General features: G+C 53.1%; 1 protein-coding gene across 2 annotated transcripts in view; it reads left to right on the top strand.

The window, feature by feature from the left end:
* The first annotated feature begins 3,872 nt into the window (after positions 1–3,872).
* The window catches only part of CIB4 (calcium and integrin binding family member 4), a 47,643-nt gene continuing 30,218 nt past the window's right edge, over positions 3,873–21,297 (top strand). The window contains exons 1-4 of one of the 2 annotated variants that reach the window (XM_073897124.1): positions 3,914–3,983; positions 4,402–4,436; positions 5,292–5,580; positions 9,586–9,682. In XM_073897124.1, the coding sequence (XP_073753225.1) occupies positions 5,522–5,580; positions 9,586–9,682 (156 nt within the window). In that variant the 5' untranslated portion in view covers positions 3,914–3,983; positions 4,402–4,436; positions 5,292–5,521. Of the gene's footprint in view, positions 3,984–4,401; positions 4,437–5,291; positions 5,581–9,585; positions 9,683–21,297 lie in introns of both variants that reach the window. The other variant, XM_025868626.2, reaches the window with a different exon arrangement.

The raw sequence follows: 21,297 nt of genomic DNA, 5'->3' as shown, positions 1-21,297 counted from the left end.
CCCCTCTGCCGGCTCCTGGAAATCACTAATCTACTTTCTGCATCTCTGGTTTTGTTTCTTCTGGACATTTCGTGTAAATGGAATCCTACAATAGGTGCCTCTGGTGACTAGCTTCCCTCATTTAGTAGAATGTTGTTAAGCTTCATCCATGTTGTACTATCAATACTTCATTTATTTTCGTTGCTGGTTAATGCTCCGTTGTACGGATATGCCGCATTTTATCTATACATTCGCCAGTTGAACATTTGGGCTGCCTCCACTTTTTGGCTGTTATGAAGAAAGCGACTATGAATGTTCATGTACAAGTTTTTATGGGGACGAATGTTTTTATTTCTCTTGGGTACATAGCCCGGAGTGGAATTGCTGGGTCACATGGTAACTCTGCTTAACAGTTTGAGGATGTGTCAAACTCTTTCCCACAGTGGATGTACCATTACCATTTAACGTTCCCACCAGCAGTGTATGAGGTTTCTCCACATCCTGCCTGACACTTCATGTCTTTTGGTTTTGGCCATCCTAGTGGGTGGGCAGTGTGAAGGATGGTGAGCATCTTTTCATGCATTCATTGGCCATTTGTGTACCTTCTTTGGAGAAATAGCTCTTCAGATCCTTTGCCCATTTTTTAGTTGGTTATTTGTCTTTTTATTGTTGAGTTGTAAGAGTTCTTTATATATTCTGGATACAGTTTACTTTTCAGCCCCTTTTGGATTTTAAGAGACATCTAAATCAAGGTCAGATGAGGGGTTGCCGTTTTAATAGTCTGCAGCGTTCACTGCAAGGTGATGGAAATTTTGCAAAGAATGCGTTCCGTTCCCCTTGGAGGGTTCAGAGGGTTCGTGCAGGGGCAGACCTTGGAGAAGAAGGACACCAGAACTGCCTGGGCGGGCCTGGGCCTGCTCTCTGTTCAATCACACCCCTTTCAAAACCCCTGTTGGAGAGGAGTCTGAGATTCAACAGGCTGGAGGCAGGTGGGGATGCTGATTGATTAGTGTACTGAAGTCAGGATCAGTTTGGGGGAATTTTCTTCCTTTTTTTTTATTTCTTGGACAAATGAGATGTTACATAGAAAAGTATTTTGGAATTACAGAGGGATATGCAAATGTAAGGTGATATTACTGTTTCTGTTGTTATTTGTGGGAACCAGTGAAAATCCTCTCTAGGAAGAAATGGCAGAGCCTGCGTGGGGTTGAGGGTGTGCAGCATTTTAGGGAGGGCTCGGGGGGTGAAAAGGAAAGGAGAGAGGTGGGTAACAGAGTTTGCAAATGTTGGTTATGTGTGTCTGTGTCTGTGTGTGTGTGTGTGTGTGTGTGTGTGTGTGTGTGTGAGAGAGAGAGGGAGGGAGACAGACACAGAGAAGACCTTTGTGATTTCCGGCATGTTCTTTTACCACCTGTATGATTATTTATTTAATATTTTTCTTTAAATGGGCTCCTATTTCTTTTAATTAAATATATTTATAAAGAAAACTTTATATCACAGTTATAAGTGGCAAACCTGCATCATTTTCAAACTGGAATGTACCGGGTAAACAAAAGAACAAAAACCAAAATGTTCTTTAATTCTAGCTAGAGGCCGTGCTTCACAGGTCTGGAAAACTGCTCTGGACTGGCTCACCTCTCCCTGTCACTCAGGACTCTGCTCAGAGGGTGCCTCCCCAGAGAGCCTCTCAAACACCCCCCTGTCCTCCCATCCTTGCTTTGTGTCTTCCCAGTGCTCATCACTATCTAGGGAATGGTACTTTTCCTCTGCGTGTCTGGTGCCACGCAGGCAGGGCCTGTCTCAGTCACGAGCTCCACAGCCGAGCTCGATAAATAGTTGTCGAATAAGTAGCTAAAGCTCTGAGCCCCAGGGCTGTTCTCTAGTTTGTTTTTCTCCTTTTAGCGAGTGTCAACCAGGTGTTAAAGGACATACCAGCCCCTGCCACGCTTGACGCTTGCACCTTGCTCTCTCCGGGGGGACTGAGCCAAGCTTGAGAAGGAGACAGCCTTTCAGGGGGTGATCCTCCAGCTCGCCGGCCTCCCGCCTCGTGCTGTGGACCCCCACTTGCCTGCTGGCTAGCTGAGTGACCCCACAGCATCGCGGGACCACACCTGTGTCCACCTTCCCCAGGGTGAAGGAGCCATCCCCTGCCCACCCCACACACACACTTGGCGGAGAGAAGCTGCTCGAGTCAATGAGAGTAGGAGCTCAAAGGGCTTACCAGAGGATGGGATTTAATTACTGACATTGCCTGCTAAAAAATCCTCCCCTTTTCCCTCAGGTCCAGCTTTAAAAAGTAATAATATTATTTACCCTTTACTGAACACTCACTATGTGACAGGTGTCTTGCTAAGTAAGAGTTTTCTATAGCTATTATTTAATTGTATCCTTGCAATAATTCTATAAAGTGGGGATTTATTGTTCCCATTTTACAAATGAGGGAACCGAGGCTTAGAACAGTTTCATGACTTGCCCAAGTTGAGGCAGCCTGCCTATGTTCTTAACCATGACATTGTAACAATCACATAAATGCTACCACCTCCAGGAAGACTTTCTGCCCAGCAGAAATAATAAGGAAAATTTCCTTCAAAATTATAAGGAAAAAATTCCAATCTAGAATGAAGTCACAGTTAAACTAGTAATCAAGAGTGAAAGTGAAGTAACTATTTTTTTGACATGCAAATTGCTTTCTACTTACAAATACCCATAATTCTGTACTATGAGCTCTCTGCTGGCATCTGCTCAATCTCCCCTGGTGTGTGTGTGTGTGTGTGTGCATGTGCGTGTGCGTGGTGAGTCTCTGTTTCTTGAGGGCTGAAACCATTCACTCATCTCCCCCAGGGTCAAGCCAAGTACTTGGCACACTATAGCTGCCCCACCTGTGTCCGCAAGTGAACGAAGGATTGAGGGCCCCTGGGTTTCTTCCGTCAGGCTATCTCCATGGAGGACAGATGAAGAAAAATGAGCAGTTGCATTTCCAGAGATATAAATTCACTCTATCAGAAAGCCCCTGGGACGTTTACCTAGGACAGCGTGAGGGTGGACGTGCAGACCATCCTGGAAGCAGGGACAGGGGACATGGTTTGGGGAGGACCCTCCTGGCCTGTAGAATTGATGGCTCGTGCTGGTCTTCTCCGTCTTTCCAGATTCACTCTCTACCCTGTTCCTCATCCTCCCAGGAGCGCAGAGGAAGAAGAGAGAGTGATGCTGGGGTATTTAGTCCATGTGTGTTGGGCCGGGACTGGTAGCAGCTCTGGGGTTACTGGCCCAGATTCTGCTCTCCTGTGTGGCTTCCCCACACCCTGACCTTGCCATTGTGGGTTATTAGACCTTCTTCAAGTTACCCTGATTTGAGTGTGCCCTCTGTTCCTGCAGGGACCCTGGTCAATGGGGTGGAACGCCCTTTTCTGTGCTCTTTTGGTCACTTCTTGAGGTCAGAGTCTATGCTTATTCATCACTGTGTCCCCACGCCTGGCCCAGTATTTGGGATGTGGTTCTAATAGTTAACTAACATTACCGAGCACCTATAATGTGCTAACACTATTATGTGTATTACTCAAATAATCCTTGCAGCAATCCCACAACTATCACCTTCATTTTATAGATGAGGAAATTAAGATCCAGAGATGTTGAGTAACTTGCCCAAGGTCACATGTCAGCGTGTGGCAGATCTGGGATTTGAACCCAGCCAGAGTGACTCATGAGCCAACAGTATGACTCTTAACCCTGTTATTGGGTTGCCTTTCTGGTTGCTGTTTGTGTGTAGGGGGAGGATGTCTATTAGCCTTGGGAACCAAAAGAATCTGCTCCTTTGCTCACTCAGAGGCTCAAATAGAATGGGCAGAAGGTGGAATGTGGGCCACCATGGCAACTGGATCACCTGGTCACCTCACCTGCTGAGCCCTTGGGGCTGAGGTTCTACTGCAGGCAGAGAGAAGGGTGGGGTTGGCATGGGGCAGTGTTTGAGGCACCAGATGCACTGGGAGGACTTGGAAGAATACCAGGTGGGTAGATGAGGCAAGATGTTCTGGGCAGAGGTGGGGGAAGCTTCTGGAGGCAGGTGGGATGAACAGGGAAGCTCTTGCCTGAGACCAGAGAGCGGTAGCTGTTGCCTTTGACAAACCTGCGTCCAGACGAGGCAGACCGGTCCTCCGAGGCCTCCTTCCCCATTTGTCTCTGGCTCCAGAGCCCAGGGTTGTAGTCTTGACTTCAAACCTCTCTCCAGCTCTGTGACAACATGCTCCTTCCCAAGGCTGTCAGAGCCTGGGGTTTGCTCCTCTGCCACCACCCGGGGCCATTTTGCCAGCTGTAGGATAAGAGCATGGGCTTCTCCTCCCCAGGTCCCTGAAACTCCCCCCTCCCCAGGGGGCCGGAGCAGGACAGGATGGAGTGGGCAGGTCACCTCTCTGTGGTTTGTTGTAGGCCCTGACCTTCCTGACCAGAAATGAGATCCTGTGGTGAGTCAAAGGGCCCCTTTCCCTCCCCTTGAGCTGAGCTCTCGTCCTGGTATGGTCTCATGCTGGTCCCTGAGTATGGTCCCTGCCTAGCACTGGGGAACCCTGGAGATGAGACCGGGAGGCAGAGACAGACCCCCGCCAGGAGAGCCCAACGCCAGGATTCCAGGGCCCAACGGGAGTTGAGCGAAACCTCAGGCGTCCAGCCACCAGGGGCTCCAAGGCAGGATTGCTTCACAGAATCACAGATGTGGATGGGGCCTCTTGGGGTCATGGGGGGAAGGAAGAGAGGACTTAGGAAGCAGGTCTGAAGCCTGGCTGGGTAAACTTGGATGTGCTCTAAGCCCTGGCTCCCTCCCCAAGCCTCTCTTCAGAGCCTGCCATGGGTCAGACACCATGAGGGCCCTGGGAGCATAACGGGGAGTAGTCCACGTGCCCGTCGTCATGCAGGTTCCCGTCCAGCAGGGAAGGCTCTGGACCGAAGACAAGCGTCATGCAGTGTGAGGGCTGCAGACTCTCAGCCCTCCTCATGGGATTGCAGGGGGCATGAACGGCACGGTATATGAGTGCTCCGTCCAGGTCCAGAAAGGGGGATTGAAAGTCTTATGTGATTCCTTCTCTTGCCCTGCCAGCCGCTAGGCACCCCTTGCCCAGGCCAGCAGAAGACAGGCACTCAGCTGGACAGAGTTGAGCAGACAGGCTCTTGCCTCAGGACCACCAGCCCCAATGACAGGCAAGCTCCTGGCTGGCTTTTGACAGCTTCACTTGTTAGGTTATGAATTGGAAGCTGAGGGACACTAGATATTTGAAGAGAACATTTAAAACCCTGCATTAAATCATGTCATCATAACATTTCAGAACACCAGAGATAATGACAAGAGGCAAAAAGCTTCCATAGAGAAAACAAAACCAAAAACAAAAGACCTACAGAGGACCAGGAATCAGAATGGTTTGGGACTTGGAAGACAGTGGCTAAACTTCAAAATTATAAGGAAAAAATTCCAATCTAGAATGAAATCACAGTTAAACTAGTAATCAAGAGTGAAAGTGAAGTAACTATTTTTTTGACATGCAAATTGCTTTTAAAAATGACCTCTTACGCAACTTGTCTGAGGAAGATTTTGGAGGATGTGCTCTATTACCACGAGTAAGTAAACGGTGATATCTTGGTAAGCTAGACAGGCATATCCAGGTTGCTTCCGTTTTTGTAAAACAAAAGATTCTACATGCGCGCATGCGCGCGCGTACACACACACACACACACACACACACACACACACACACGAGAGTATGTGTGGAAGGACACACGCACATGCATGCTGATCATAGGTTAGCTTCTTGGAGGGGCCCGGGGTTCTGCCCACGTCGGCGTTAGCGTGGCTGCATTGTCCGCAAGGTGAAGGGCAGTGCCGAAACGCACACCCGGTGGCAGCTGCAGCAGCACTCAGGAGAGAAAGTGGATCAGTGGGGCTAGACTAAACCCCAGTCCCTTTTGGACAATTGTCCTATGTGGCCTCCGAAGACGCGTGGTGATTTTCCTGTTAATGTGACAAAGACATACAGCCTGGCTGACGGTGCAGTTGGAGAGATCGGTTCAGCTGAGAAAAGGATCCAAGAGACTGAGAGACAAGTAACCTCTGGACGAGGGTGGCTCTGCCCTCATCTAATACTTTCTCACCTTTTTTTTTTTTTTTTTTTTTTTACTTTCCCACCTTCTTATCTGTGCTGTGCAGAGGACACAAAGGCCTGGTCACCAGATCTGCAGATGACACACAGCGGGAGGGGTAGACCACATGTGACACACTCTGGTCTCGGGGCTGCCTTGGCCGGGCTCCCCCAGGAGGGGTCTGTCCACCCTCAATTTCTAGCCGGTGGGGATTTTCTTTCACAGCTTGTCCCTTTCGGCCTCAGCTCCAAGTCAGCCCTCCCTGACTTCTGATTCAATTGTTCCCTGAGAAGCCCCCGACTTCCAGATGTCTCTTTGGGCTCAGCACACGGCCCTTCCAGGTCTTTATCTTCAGCCGTGGCCACAGACTCCATGTCTGGGGCCTGAGCGCAGGAGGGCACCTGTGGCTTCCTTTAGACCTCCAGGGTTGGAGCCCAGGTTGGCCCGACTCAGTCTGAGCCACTTGCCCTACTCGGTGTCACTCAGGGGCCGCCCCGTCATGATTGTGGGCTGCGTGTGAGTCTGCCTGGGGAGCCTGAAGCTTTGCCTCTAGCCCCCACACAGGCTGACCGGCCATGAGGGCCTCTCTTCCCTCTTAACACCCCTGAGGTCCCAACATTTCCCAGCCTCCAGGCCTTGTCCTGGCCATTAGCGCCTGGCCCTCCTGGAGCACCCATCACTGGGTCAAGGTCAGCAGGCAGCATGGTTACGAGCTGGCTTCCCGGAAGCCAAGGGGCTGGGCTGGAGGCTCAGCTCTGCTCCTTCTAGTTGTGTGACCATGGATGCATTTCTTTGCTGAGCCTGTTCCCACACTTATAAAAAGCCTGATACAAAAGTACTGGAACCTAACCTCACATGGTTGTTATTAGGACAATTAAATGATCAAATGCATGTCAGGGGTCAGAACAGCACCGGGCACGTGGGTCAGTGCTGACCAGGAGCTAGCTGTTATTTTCATGCTTTTATTATCTCTTTTTCTGCAAATGAGGAAACTGGTTCAGAGAAATGAAGTGGTTTGTCCAAGCCACACAGCTTGAAAGGAGCAGATCATAAAAGCTACCTTTTCAGGCTAAAGATAGGGCTATTTATAAAATGACTGCAGGCTGTCCTGTAGGGCAAAGGACTACTGACCCCATGGGCCCAGGAGCTGAGCCCGGGAGAAAGAGGAGAAATGGAGGCTGCACCAGAGCTGTGTTCTCAGTCCTGCCTGCAAGAGAGGAACGTGGAAGCTCATAGAACGTAGAGGTCCTGCCCCGACCCTGGCCTTGAATGAGAGTCTCTAGGGGTGGATATGGGTGCTTTCACAGGCTCCCCACATGTTTCTAACGTGGAACCCAGTTGAATATCACTAAATAGGGCCTCAGAGGCAAGGGTGCAGAGAAGGGCATACAATAGCCATAGGAGGCCTGAACTGGAGGGAGCAGTGGGGGTCACTGAGTCATTTTACAGAAGGGCAACTGAGGCACCAGAAGGGATGTGACAGGTCCAAGTTCCCACAGAGTGTGAGCTGCGGGGCTGGTCTCCCCTGTCTCGGGGCCTCTGAGCCTGCAGACAGCCCCTCCCCGTGTCTGGGAGGGAGCCACTGCACGGGCTCCTTGATTTCTGGCAGGCTGAATGTGTGATTTTTTCAAATGGCTTTGACTCTTGAGTCCATTAGTGATTAATTCAGAGTTCCATTTAGAGCCGGCTGATCCATATTTGGAGGAGGAGAACATTTTGTGGCAGCTGAGATACAGCCACGATTCATCTGCAGGCAGCCCACCCACTCGGCGGCTTGGGAAGGCATGAAATCCAGGCCAGGCCCTCCCCACAGCACCCCTCCCCAGAAAGCGCTCCAGGGAGGCCCTGCGGAGAGACTGGCACCTGGGGCGGGGCGGGGGGGGGGGCGGATCCTTTAGGGGTGAGCAGCACAGTCTGCAGAACCGGGTGTGGGCTTCGGCCCCCACTCTCTCTCAAGCTGTATGACCTTGGGCACACCCCTTAAACTCCCTGAGCCTCAGTTTACCCTTCTTTAGAAATGATCACCCCTGCCCCTGTCCCACAGGAATGTGGGAAAACTCAACGAGAAAATTTGCTTGAGTGCACTCAGCACAGAGACTTGGTAAATGAGAGGAAGGGGTGGCCGTGGCAGTCACCCCTTTCCTCCAGCAGTGCTTCTGACACCTCCCTTCTCTGGGCTCTGGGGAAAAGAGCTTCGGCGTCTGGATTTAACACGCACCACGGTGTGACCTTAAGCAAGTTATTTTACCTCCTTGAGCCTCAGTTTCATCTGTGAAGGAGAGATAATGACTCCTTCCTGTCATGCAGTTCTGTGAAAAATGTCCACGAGCGTTGACAGCTCGGCGGCAGGCCACTCCCGGTGGGGAACCTGGGTGGGGCCAGGGGAGCAGTCTGTTCTGGGCCCTGGCCATGACGGTGCAGGGCTTCAGAGAAGTCTTAAAAATTAGTACAACTTACTGAAAGTCAGTCTGCTTTTTCTCTCCTCAGGCCAGCAATTCTAACGATGACAGTGATCAAATACTCCTTTTGACTGGGGCCGGCTGCTTCTGCGGCCCCCTCCCCTCATGGGCCACTGGGCCCTCCAGGGATGATGGCCTGCCTTTCCTCCTCTGTGCTCTTCAGTGCCCCCCAGACTTGCCTGGAGAACGGTTCCCCTCACCTATTCCATACCCCGCTTTTTGGCTCCCTCTCAAACTTGTCAGAAGAGTCTCTGGTGATGGTCCAGGGCCCCTTACAAGGCTGAGGAAGCCTGTCCTTCGTGAACAGCCATGCGCCATTCTGCCTCCTGTTTTCAGGCCCTTCTCATGAGTCAGCCCAGAGCCAGTGATGGGGGTTATCTCCCCGTTGTCCTGCCCTCTCCCCCTGCACGGCCACCCAGACACCTCGCCCTCTGTCTGTCCCTCACAAGCAAAGCCTGCAGGGCGGTGTGGGCCTATAGTAGAGACATCGATCGCGGGGAGATGAGGCGGGCTGCTTAGTCCTGCGGCCTGTGGAGACAGCCTGTGGGCCTCAGGCGGCTGTGTGGTCGGCTGGTGCCTGGGCTCTAACCCTGGCTCAGCCCCACCCACCGTGTGACCTCTCTTCTCCGGGCCAAGGGCGGGGCTGGGCAGATGGCCTGGGTGGCACGCTGGCTTCCCCAAGGGCCTGCTGGCTTCTCCATCTGTAAGTGAGGGACTGGACTGAGTGACCACAGACGTCCCTTCCAGCTCTGACATTCTGGAACCAACATTTGTGGAGTATATCCCATGCTATGGAGCACACTCATGTACCTTTCCTCACGCCCCGCTCATGTTTGCACTCCCCTTCCCCCACCCCCACAATGTGGGCTGGGCACACTGGAGTCCTCCAGGATGTTTCTACAAGGGTGGACTGATGTCTAACTGCCTTTACTATGTCACTCAGTCCTAAGTCCCCTTCCTCCAGATAGGCCGGCAGGAGAGGGGCACGTGGTTTGCCATCCCCAGCTCACTATGGCTCTCTTCTTAGTATCCATGACACCTTCCTGAAGCTCTGTCCCCCTGGGAAGTACTACAAGGAGGCAACACTGACCACAGACCAGGTCAGGTCCCTGCCAGCCCTGAGGGTGAGTGCAGCATGGGGGCGGGGCGGGGCGTGCCGCTGGGGTCCATGGAGGGGTCGAGGACACTGGGGGGGGGAGGGGTGGGCACTCTGGCCGTGGGGGCATCTGGCGGCAGCCTCTCTGGAGGGGCTGGTGGACCCCCAGGCGTAGGGCCCAGCAGGGCATGGTTTCCCAGCACTTCTCACATGCGTCTGGCCTCACTCTATCCTTGCATCAGTCCCGGAGGCAGGACAGTCGTGATGACTGTCACCATTTCTCAGGTGAGGGACCAAAGTGCACGGAAACAATGCAACTTGCTCCAGGTCTCATCGGGGCAGGCGGCGGGCCTCGTTGAGGCTCCCACCAGCCCTGCTGGCTGATCCTCCAGGGTCTGCCTGTCATTCCCTTTTGAGCCTCAGCTTATGTCCCCCCACCAGCTTCCCGCTGACCATTTACTCGACCCCCTTACCCCCCCAACCCGCCGCTAGGACCCTGCACCAGCCAGCTCTCTTTGCTATCCTTTATGCCCCAAGCCAGAGAAGTGGGAAGGTCGGGATTCCCCGTTCAGGCCTTGGGGAAGCCAGGGTGCCACCCCAGTCTGTCTGCCTAGCCCCCTCCTCAGCCCTTTTCTGCTCAGGTTGTTTCAGTGGACAAGGGTTTTTCCAGAAGGACTGAGAATCTTCTCAGTTTCTTCCCTGAAAAGCCAGGAGCAGGCCTTGGAGCCCAGGGACTGTCATCCCAATCTGCCTCCTTCCATTTCTAGGTGGACTGCGGGAAAGGACACGTGCATTTCTGTCCTTCCCCCCCGTAGCCTCTCCCCTCGACTGAGCCAGTTGTCCCTGACCTAGAGCCTGATAGATGAGAGAGGTGGGCCAGATGTTCCTACCTCCTCCTGGATCTCCCCACTTTCCTGGGCCAAATCTCATAACCCATAGACCCAGTATACATAAACGCGCACACACCCTGCCCTTGCTAGGGCAGAGTCCTCGTACAAACCTGCGTCTCAGTCTCCCCACCTGTGCAATGGGCGGAGTGGTGCGATGGCTGGGAGTTTTTCCATGTGCTCCCCAAGGCTCCCTGCACCCCACAGGCTGTGCTGACATGAGCTGTCCGTGACCGCCCCCTACTCCCAACTCTTAAGGACCATCTTCAGTTTTCTGTTCCTGCTGTGAAAAGGCCCTGCCCTTCCCCCAAAGCACCTAGAAGAGCCCAGAGGTGCACCATAAAAGGGCTCCCCAATCACTTCTAAGATTTGTAATTAAAATGTATACAGTGCCCAGAGAGGTGATGTCAGGTTAACAAATCATGGTGGTGTCAGGCTTCCCGATGTTTCATTCTGATCTCAGAGGAATAATGGTTTGAATTTGTCATTGTGCAGGGAGAGGCCATCTTCACTTCCGTCTGGAACAAGATGGGCCTGCGAGCTGTGGGGCACCTCTTGGCAGAGGGCTGAGGGCTCGGGTGGGGCGGGGGGTGGGAAGAAGGTCCTAAGGGAGAGATCACACAGGTGAAGGGGCACGCATTCAACTCGGGCTATGCGGCCTCTCCGAAGTGACGGACCTTGTTGTGGGCAGAGACAGAGAAAGAGCACAGAACTAGGTACTTGAGATGGAGGCAGGAACAGAGAAGACAAAGGAATAAGAAGGGGTGTGGAGGGGGAGGGGGACAGGGCAGCTGGGAGCTGGGGTCTCGGAGAGGAAAGGAGCACGATACTCATAAAGGTGAGGTGATTGGAGAATGTGCCTGTGCCAGACACAAAATGGGGAGCCCGTCCTCCTGTTACCCCCTACTCAGACACACACCCACCCACGCCCACACAGGCACACCTCCACATCCCCACCCCTCACACGTGCTGGCTGGCGGGGGGCGGTCTCAGACCTAGACTATCCACTCAGGGGCCAGGGCTGAGGGGCAGCCCGAATGGGAAGCTTCTGCCCTCCATTCCCCAGGTGGGGGACAGCGTCACTGGGCAGTCCCAGAATATCCCAATGTGAAGCCTGGCAAGAGACTCAGAGACCACCCAGCCTCATCACTGCCAAATGCTCTCTGCCCTGGTTTTACCCATCAGAAAACTGAAGCCCGGGGAGGGAAACACCTTGCTCAGGCCCCGTGACCCCACATCTAACCAGGGCCTCCACCTCTGATCAGGGCTTGGCTTGGTGCTGACAGTGTGCCTGGGCCTGCAAGGTGCCCTGGGCGCACAAGGGGAGCGCCTGGCCAAGACCTGCCCTGGAGGGCTGGCATGGAGGGTGCTGGGGGACCAGATCATTGTAGGAAAACACAGAAAAGCAAAAAACAATAAAAACTGGTAGGCAGCCCACCTCAAGGGATGATCATCACGTTCAATTTGCCTTATTTCCCTCCTTAATTTTTTCTAAGCAGATATATAAGTGTTTATTAAGTGTTCATTGGGATCACATTGACTTTTTTGTATGTTGCTTTTTCTTCCCCCCTTTGCATTTTGGTTTCTTTGTTCCTTTTCCAACTGGTTCTGAACAGCCAGAACCATCTCCTGAATTTGGGACACTGAGCCACATCTAGAGAACGAGGGGCAGGACACTGGGCCAGGAGCAGAAGGGCTGGGTTAGAACTCACTTGCTAGCCATGCGATCTTAAGCAAGTCACTTCACAAGAGGAATGATTCAGGGTGGGAGGAAGCAAATAGACCCCAGGTAAAGAAGATGGGGTGGGAGGGGTGCCACACGGAGCCTGTTTTCCTGCAGGTGTGAGACCTGGTTTTAGGTGCTCCCAGGTGTAGCCCTGGGTCCGAGGACGTAGGGTTCTCGACAGTATGAGGAAGCACTTCCTAATCGGCAGAGGTGTGTGCAGGAGGGCACGAGCTCCCTGTCACTGCGGGGCATGAAGTGGGCCGAAAGCATTTAGCTGGGATGTTCTAGCACACACTTAGGTATGAACAAGAGACTGAACCCCATGCTTGGTACCCTCTTCACTGCCCGAGCCTGTGCTTCTGGCCCTGGGACTCGTTCTTACTCTCTTTTGTGTTGGCGACCATGGTATGTCCCAGACTTTGGACTTTTCATAGTCCAGTAAAATTTCCAAAATAAATTTTTCTTCTTTTTTTGAGGAAGAACTAGCTAGAGATGCCAACTTTCCAATTTTGCCAAGTAAGGACATTTAAAAACGATGTGATCCACAATCACCATCATTTCATTTTTTAAAAATGTTCATTTTAGAGCAAAAATATAAGAAGGATCTAATCCCAGGCACCAGAACAGTTCTTTCCATACACATCTCTTCTTGTCATTTTTTGACTTTTGCTACCAGTCATTAAGCACTTTGTCACTGATCGTCCCTGGTCCTCAGACTAGCTTTTGGGGCTTTAGATCTAGGACTAAATTTCCCTCCGTGTCTTTCCAATCTTGGTCGAAGGGAAAAGCTGGCTTCCCGAAATGAGCAAGGAGAGTGTCCCTGTTGTGTCCTCTGCGGGCCTAACGATGGGAGCTGCGTGACTCACACTGCCCAGAACACATCTCTGGAAAAGGCTGTGAGAATTGGGCCCCAGGGAGCTTCGGGTACGGCTATAACTTGGCTCAGGGGTTTGAGTGGTCTGGGAAGAAAGTCTTGTTTCTTAACTTGGATTCACTGGTGGAAAAAATGGGTTGGTTAATATTGGGAAGGGTCTGCTCGTCAGCAGAGAACAAGACAGGAGAATGGCCTGGGCAGCAGAGGGCAGTGGGAAAAACCTGAAGATAGGGACACAGTGGTCCTTTTTCACTCAGAAGTTTCTGTTTTCTCTTTGCGGCTTTCTTTGGTGTATTTAAAAGCAAATTAGCTCAATGTTTCTGTTCTTGTAAATAATGATCTTGCTTTCTGTAAACTTGGATGAGGAGTGGTACAGTGTGACCTGGGTTTCTGGTTTCCGGGCCCAGGACGTTGGGTGGTAGGACGTGGGGGAGATCCCAAGGTCTCAGAGCTGGTGGGATGGAGGCTAGGACACAACACAGGACGGGCCAACATGCTGCGCTGGCCTCCCCCCAGCTCCCCCTCCGGGGTTCCTGAGGGCAGGTGGTCTGTGCACAGCCTGGCCTCCACTACATTTCCCCCCAGCATCAACTCTGTGAGCACAGAGAGGTTAGGGAAACTGCCTGAGGTATCAGGAGGCTCCTGAGGTTTTAGCTTCACATCCTTGGTTTCTATCAGTCTCCAGTTTTTCTGAACCTTTCTGATACCTGCTGACAGGCTGGGCCTAGCTGCTTAGAATAGCTTACAAAGAACCCACTCCCAAAGCTTTCAGCAAATCAAGAGTCCTCATGCTTATTCAGGCTTTTGAGAAATTACCAGAGTAGCAGGGGCAGGGATGGGAATGTATTTTTTTATTTAAGTGTTGTTTTTTTTTTTTTTTTTTTTTTAGATTTTAAATCAAAATTATTTATGCATGCCAAGAGTCAAGTTGCCCTCTGGGGGTCACCCTCATTTCCCTTCTCTGGAAAGAAACCATTTGCAGCTCCTAGCTGCTTCATGGTTCTTGCCTTCATATCTCTGGAGAGTGCTCTTGTATGGCCACTTCTTAATATCTCAGCCTTTGACCTCCCCCTAGAGAAGAGGTTTAGCTCTTCCCTCCCCCCACATGACTCCCATCCGCCACATCACTCCCAGTACAGGTATAGAAGTATTTCGGTTAGATCGGTATTCAGCGTTTGCGTTATGATGACTACATATGCTACTCGGAGCTGAGCCAGGAAATAAACTATGGTTACTTTTCTCTGCACGTTTTCTGTTGTCATCTTCACTGGATGTAATCATTGTTTTTGCTTAGTTTTCTGTGTACTTATCATTAAGTTGACACCAGACCTCTGCGGATCACCTAAAAATCTCCTCTAATTAAAGGCTTTCAGAACTGAGATGTTTTCTGTACATTCCACTTTCTTGGAGAAATTTCTCTTGCAGCCTTCAGAGCCACTCTAGTCAGGGCCGGGTGGCCCTCCAAGCCTGGTCCATGCTGTCCTAGATTCTGGTCACTTCTCCCTTGGATCTTCATTTCCTGTCTTCCTCTCTCCGCGTACTCCCTTGTCTTGGTGGAACGCATCCTTTAGTAGCTTCCTGATAAAGGGTTCACGGAGGTAAAAGTCTTGCCACCTTCCATACACCTTACATGGCTGATAATGTCTTTATTCTCCCCTCGTACTTGATGGAGAGTTTACATGGAACTGACCTATCAGCTGGTTGTCATTTTCCCTCTCGTTGGGAAAGCAGAGCTCAGGTGCATTTCAGCTTTCTCTGTTGCTACTGAGAAGTTCAAAGCCTTTCTGTTTCCTGACCTTTTTTTGTAACTCGATTTTTTTTTCTTCCTGGGAACTTGCAGGCTCTTTTCTTTGGCCCCAGGATTCTGAAAGTCCCAATGATGTGAGGTGGTGTGGGTCTTTCTCCCCATGTACAGGGCACGCAGAGGACCCGCTCAGTCTGGAAACTGTCATTCAGGACTATGATGTTTCCATGGATTGTTTTCTTTGATAACTCTCGCCCTTGTGTCTTCTTTGTTCTCTCCTTCTGGGAACTCTAATATCCTGCTGCTGTACATCAGGGATCGGCCCTCTACTTTTTATCTCCTCTCTCCTATTTTTCATCTTCATCTCTTTGCTCTTCTTTCTCGGAGCTTTTCTCAACTTTATCTACAACTTTAATTTAATTTTTCACTTCTGTTGTTATGCTTTTAATTTCCAAGGGCTCCTCCCCCCCCGTTTTAAAATAGTATTTTCTTATTCCTAATGCAATGTCTTATCTGATCTTTTCTCCATGGTTACCCCCCCCACCTCCCCCCGCCCTCCCGCCCGCAGCTTGTTTGGGTCTCCATCTTCCGTGTCAGAGGTCTTCCCTGGCTATCTGGTAATCATCTGCTTGTAGTGGAGAGTAGGGGGTGGTTGCTAAAGAGCTGTGTCAAAGCTAGAGTCCCTGGGTAGGCTTTCGACTGGGAGCTCCCCTGGAGAGGGAGCAGGGGTGGTGGGGAGACCATTTCTTGAGGTCTCCCTAGAGAGGATGGGAGGAAAGTTCTGAAAGGAGGGCTGCTGGAGTCTTAGACTTCAGCGCTTGTCTATTTAATCCCCAGTTCTCAATGTGGTTGACACCTGCCCCCCCCCCCCCCCCCCCCCCGCCATGCAGAAAGTCTCTTTTAGACTCTCCAGAGAACAACCTTCCAATCCGGCGCAAGGAAGGGCTGGGGAGGGCCAGCCACCCAGCGTCCAGTGGAGGGGACTAGAACTCCAAAGCTTTCAACACTTTTAATCAATCCTCCTTTTCCAACCTCTATGTATTTTCAGGGCATCCGGGTGCTTCCAGTTCCAGAATCTTTCAAGGATCCTGGGATGTAGAAAAGGCTGCTAACCAGCTTTGCTCCCTGTGGGCTCAGGGTCGGGCTCTCTCCTGTCTGCCCCGTCAGTTACCGCTTCCTGCGTGTGTCAGAGCACTCATGTTCTATCGAGTTCTCTCTGTTTTTTGTGGGTGATGCCTCTAAAAACTCCCTTTACTGTAGTTGTAGTGGGTGTCAGAGAGAGTGAAAATAGATGCAAGTGTTCAACCCGTCATCTTCACCCAGGAATAACACCTGCATTCCCGACGTTCAGTAAAGCATTACGAAAACAGCCTCTCCTCACTGTGGCTGTCTCAGAATATGCAGCAGCTGCCCCCAGAACTGTCCCGCTCCCCACTCCCCGCCTCGTGAATGCTCCCCTCGGCTGGTGTCCTCAGAGCTCCTGTGCGGCTCATTCCCCTTCCTGTCCCCACATCACCCTCCAGCTGAGCCAGGCGACTCTGGGAGCCCCACCCTCCCCAAGGACCCCTGGCAAATGACACTCCTTGTCCAGTTGATTTCCAGGGAGAAATCTCCACGGCTGAGACACATTGTGGACTCAGCCTGATGAACAGGGTTCTCACACCTAGTTCTTATCTCTTTACCTTAGAAGTAGTTATTATTTACCATGCGTTGTGCACTGAGTGAGGTCTCGGGGGCTTCCTTTCTCATGGAATTCTGGGTAAAGAACATACAGGAGAATCACAAACCACAGGGGCTTTGTAGAGCTCAGATCCTTGACCTCTATGTCAAATGCTGCGCCCCAGATGGGCACATCCAGGCTACCTGTGGGGAAGGGGGGGAGCGTAGTGCTACCTGGAGAGACCCAGCCCAAGACACTTGGTCATCTCTGTCAGCGTCTCCTCCCCACTTCTTAGCGTGCTGAATGGCTGCTGGGGTAGCCAGGCAAGTCTAGCCACCGCTCCCCAAGGGCCCCGGAAGGACCTCCCTAGTGCTGTCCTGCAGCTGGTCCAGGGCTGGGGCTCAGCCCAGAAACGCCTGCAGGTCAACTCTCCCAGCAGCCTTGGCCAGCTGAGTTTTTATCTGAAGTGACAGCTGGGGAAGCAGAGGGTCAAGGAGGGGAGGCAGTTCGTCTAGTGAAAACTCTGCTTCTATAAATGACCATCCTGCTTCGTCTTTCAGAGGGCTGGAGGGGGTCCCAGAGGCCTGTGGGTTCCCGAGCCCCTTTTCCACAGCAGATGGCATGCCTCTGGAGAGACTTTGCATCTGCCCATCCAACCAAGAAGAGATCAGGGAGGGTGGAAAGGCAGTGCCTGGACTCTGGGAGTCCTCCTGGTACATCTTTTTGATCAACTTTGTCAGAGCCTTTGCGTGGCTACCACCTCATGGCACCTCCCAAGGATGGCCAGGCCTTTATAGCTGAAGAAACTGACACCCACAGACTGCATGTGCAAGGTTACGGGGCCAGTCAGAGGTGGAGCCAAGGTCTCCTGCTCCAGAGTAGCCTGTTTCCATGCCTCACCTTCTGAGCAACCACCACCTCCAAGGAAGCTCCTGTTGAAGTTCACTCCCTGGTGAGGAGCTCTCCTGCCCGCTCCTGACCTTCACCTCAGGGCAGTCCTCTGAGCACACGCACTCAGCCAGAGGGCTGGGAGCACGGGGGGAAGGCTGCATGCAGGAGGCGGTGTCTGATCACCCCCTGCCCAGGCCAGGACAGCTGGACCCAGTGGTAATCCCCAGGCTGTATTTAGGCCACTGCCCTGGGCCCTCCCTCCCCCTCAGATGTTCTCCCAGGCTTGCTAACAAAGGAAGTGGATTGGATGGTTATAGCAATTCTGCTTTCCAGCCCCAAATGTCCACTGCCATGAGTCACGTGCTTTGCGGTCATGAGCCCCTTTGCGTGTTCTACTGCATTTGATTCTCAGAGCAGGCCTGTAAAGCACAGTGGTACGGCCCCATTCTACAGATGAGGGAACTGAGTCTATGGGAAGTTCAAAGCTCCACCCAAGGCCACACAATTGCGAAAACACTTTTGTTCTTTCTTTTCCATCTCCTGGGGGCAGATGAAGTCAGGGTCCCCAAGCAGATCACCATGCGTGCGTCTGGGCGCTTGCGTGGCAGGAAGAAGGAGGATGGGAAGGAGCTGGTGGCCTAGACAGTGGGCGACTGAGGGAGGAATGGCTTTTCCCATCTCTAGCTGAGATGCCCTCCCTAGCCCTCCCTTGGTAACAGATCACACATGTGTGTTCTGTATACTGGGGAGGCCCGCACCGAGGCCCAGCTCATTTCGTCAGGGCCCCTCCCAGAGGCCAGCGTCTCAGGCTCCCGTGGCAGGCCTGGGAATTGCCTGAATCCCAAGTCCCCAAGCCACGTCCCACCCCTAGTGCCCAGACTCCCAAGTGGGACCAATACCCCACTGAGAAAGAAGAGAGAACAAAGGGGCAGCCCTGGCCTGCGAGCACCCCAGCCTAGCCTCCCAGGCTCCCAACCCAGAGGCCCCACCTCCCAGGCTATGAGGTCACTCTGAGCCTTTCAGCTCGTTTGGAGAGAAGTAAGCTGACTCTTAAGCACCCCCTCTCCAGATAAATACTGGGTGCTGATCAGAGACCCAGAGCCTCCCCGCAGGAGCCTGGGGTCCATTCGGCAGAGTTCGGGCCAGCTGGCCCCCCTGCCCCACCCTCCCCGCCTGCCCCGAAATCCAGGCTGTGCCAGGCACTGTGCCGGGATGCCACGCACACTTCATCTCATCGAATCCACAGGGTAACTGCGAGGAGGGAGTTATCCTCACTCACAGCTGGGAAGTGGCGGAGCAAAGGGGTTAAGCAACTGGTCCACAGTCACACAGCTGATGAAGGGCCCAGTCTCCAGCTCAGCGCTGACTCCCGCCTCCTCCCAGGGGGAGGGTCCCGACTCCCACGGGCAGAGTCAGAGCTGGGAGGGCAATTTGGCAGCTGGCTCACTCCCTGCATTTTCAAGCATCATTAGATCTTTTTCTGACAACTTCATCAGTTAGCAGGGCTCAGAATTGGCAAAAATCCGTATTTAGACATTCAGCCAAAGAATTAAGAAGTGGCTGGTTTCAGAAAAAGCTCAGTGATGTGGGAAGCCGGCTCTGCTGCGGGTGAGCAGTCAGCAAGAGAGAGAAGGCTCTGGCCCCCAGCGTGGGTGGGTCGCAGGGCTGACACCGGTGGCCTTGAGTACATGTCCTTGCTCACCTTGGGGACTAGGTATCCTAATCTTCCAAACGGGTATGAGCGGGCCTCCCACACAAGTGGTTAGGATAGCCCGGAAGGTGGGGAAGGGCTCTGGGCTCCCACTTGTAGCTTTTCCCTCTGCTGACTGACCGACCTTGGGTCAACTTTGGCCTCAAGTTTCTATCTGGACCCCAGGGCAAGGCGTGGATGATCCCCGAGGTGCTAAGTGTGGGGGGGCGGTGCCGCGGGAGGAGGAGGGGCCTGTGAGGGTGTGGCCATGGGAAGCCCCTCCCCCAGTGCATCCTGATGGAAGATGCTGCAGAGCTGCTTCCCTGCGCTCTCTCTGGAAGGGGGTCAGGTGTAGCACTTCCCACTGCTCACCCGGGTGACGTTTGTTCAGCCCCTCGTCATCCGGGGGCAACCCGGGGGAGGTGTTCTGTTTCCTGTGCAGAGTGAGAGCGGCCCCCTGCCACCTCCTGTGTCACATGTCACTGACCGTGGGAAGTAGCTACTGCTCTGGTCTCAGGTCAGACCTGCATCAAACCAGGACTGTTGCCCCCAAGTCCTGCTCCCCTTGCCTCTTCCCACACTTCTCACCTCTGGAAGGTATTTCTCATGCAGCCAAAGCCACTCGGGCCTTTAATTGGCTCTGGCCATCATTTGTGATTTCTCGCAGAGCTCCCAAGAGCAGATGTATCACCCTTGAGAGCACTCGAGAGGCAGTTTGGCATTGCGGACCAGGCAGGCCTGCATCTGAACGCTTCTGCAAGTCGCTCGAACCCTCAGAGCCTCGGCTTCCTTACCTTCCTTACCCTCCTCACTGCTCTGAGAAGGGAACCACAAATCCCCTTCTCAGAGCAGTGTCAGGGCTGTGTCAGGATCCACTGAGACATGTGCTCTAGCCCTCCCCGGGTGACACATCACCTCACCGCCTCTCCCTGTGACAGGCACCTGGGAGTCGAGGCAGGAGTGGCCAGCCCCACTGCCGGGTGAGAGACTAGAAACCCGGGCGGGTGGAAGGGCCGTCTGGCAGGGCGAGGGCTGGGACTGGGTGCCATGCGGGCACTCGCCCCACTGGGCTCTCTGCCCCTGCGAAAACCATTCACGAGGCCGAGGTGAGAAGTGAATCCGGATTTCCTTCCAGAGGTGGAGTGTCCTCCCACACTGCTGCAGATGACACTGATGGGACCATTTTCAAAGTACTGCTTGCGCCTGAGTTCCCTGGCAGCACCCAAGGGAACAGGCTGTGGAGGGCTTGGGGACATGTTTGTCCGGCACCCTGGTCCCAGGCCTATGTCACTGAGTCTAAGATAAACAAATCCCATCCCAGCTTTTCAAGAGTCCTGGTCCCAAGGGCCCTTCTCAGCCTGCTGGCTGGAGGCTTTATTCCACTCATGTCTTTTCTGATAACTTCATTTGTGCCCCCAGAGACCTCAGACTTGTTTAAAAATAGAAACATAAACAACATTGTTTCTGAAATGCCCCCCCAACTTTGGGCCTCCTAATGAGGTGCTGGCCAGGCTGGCCGGGGCTCTGTTCCCAGGATTTTCGACCCTCTGCAGGCTTTGGGCCTGCTGCCGCCTCCACAGGGACAAGATGCCCCACAGCTCGGGAGGGCTTCCCAGTGGCAGATGCCGCAGTGTGGAGGCTGGTGCTATGCAGCCAGCTCAGAGCTGTAGGCCACTGCGGCTCCACACAACTGGGGTCGGGGACACATTCACCCAGGTGCGGAGGGACAGGCCAGACCCAGCACGGGCCCAACCACAGCCCCTAAGGAAGCCACAGGCCCCTCTGTGTGCCAGGCATGGGACCAGATCCCCAGGACTCTGCCCGCGAGTCTCCCAGGCTGACAGGCTTGTTGCTCGGAGTCCTGGACCGGGGTTCGCGATTTGTGGAAGACTTTGGTTTTCCCCACCTGAACAATGGACCTAATGAGAGCAGCCGTGCCTACCTCGGAGGGTTTTATGAAGACTGGATGAGAGGAGGGGATGTGAAGATGCTAGAATGGTCTGAAGAGGATCTCGGGCAGCCTTCATAGAGGAAGAGCTTCTGGACAGAGGCAGTGGCTTTGCCCTCTGACCTCACAGCAGGGCCTGAGAAGGAGGGGGGCAGCATCCCTGGATAACCACCAGGCTGCTGGAGGGACCCCAAACCCCACCTTCAGGAAGGCAGCTAAGAAA

This window comes from Callorhinus ursinus, unplaced genomic scaffold (genome assembly GCF_003265705.2).
Source record: "Callorhinus ursinus isolate GAN/ISIS: 27379988/994484 unplaced genomic scaffold, GSC_fseal_2.0 scaffold10, whole genome shotgun sequence".
NCBI classification, from domain to species: Eukaryota; Metazoa; Chordata; class Mammalia; order Carnivora; family Otariidae; genus Callorhinus; species Callorhinus ursinus.
Note: the sequence above shows the minus strand (reverse complement) of the source record. Positions and strands in the feature narration are given on the sequence as shown.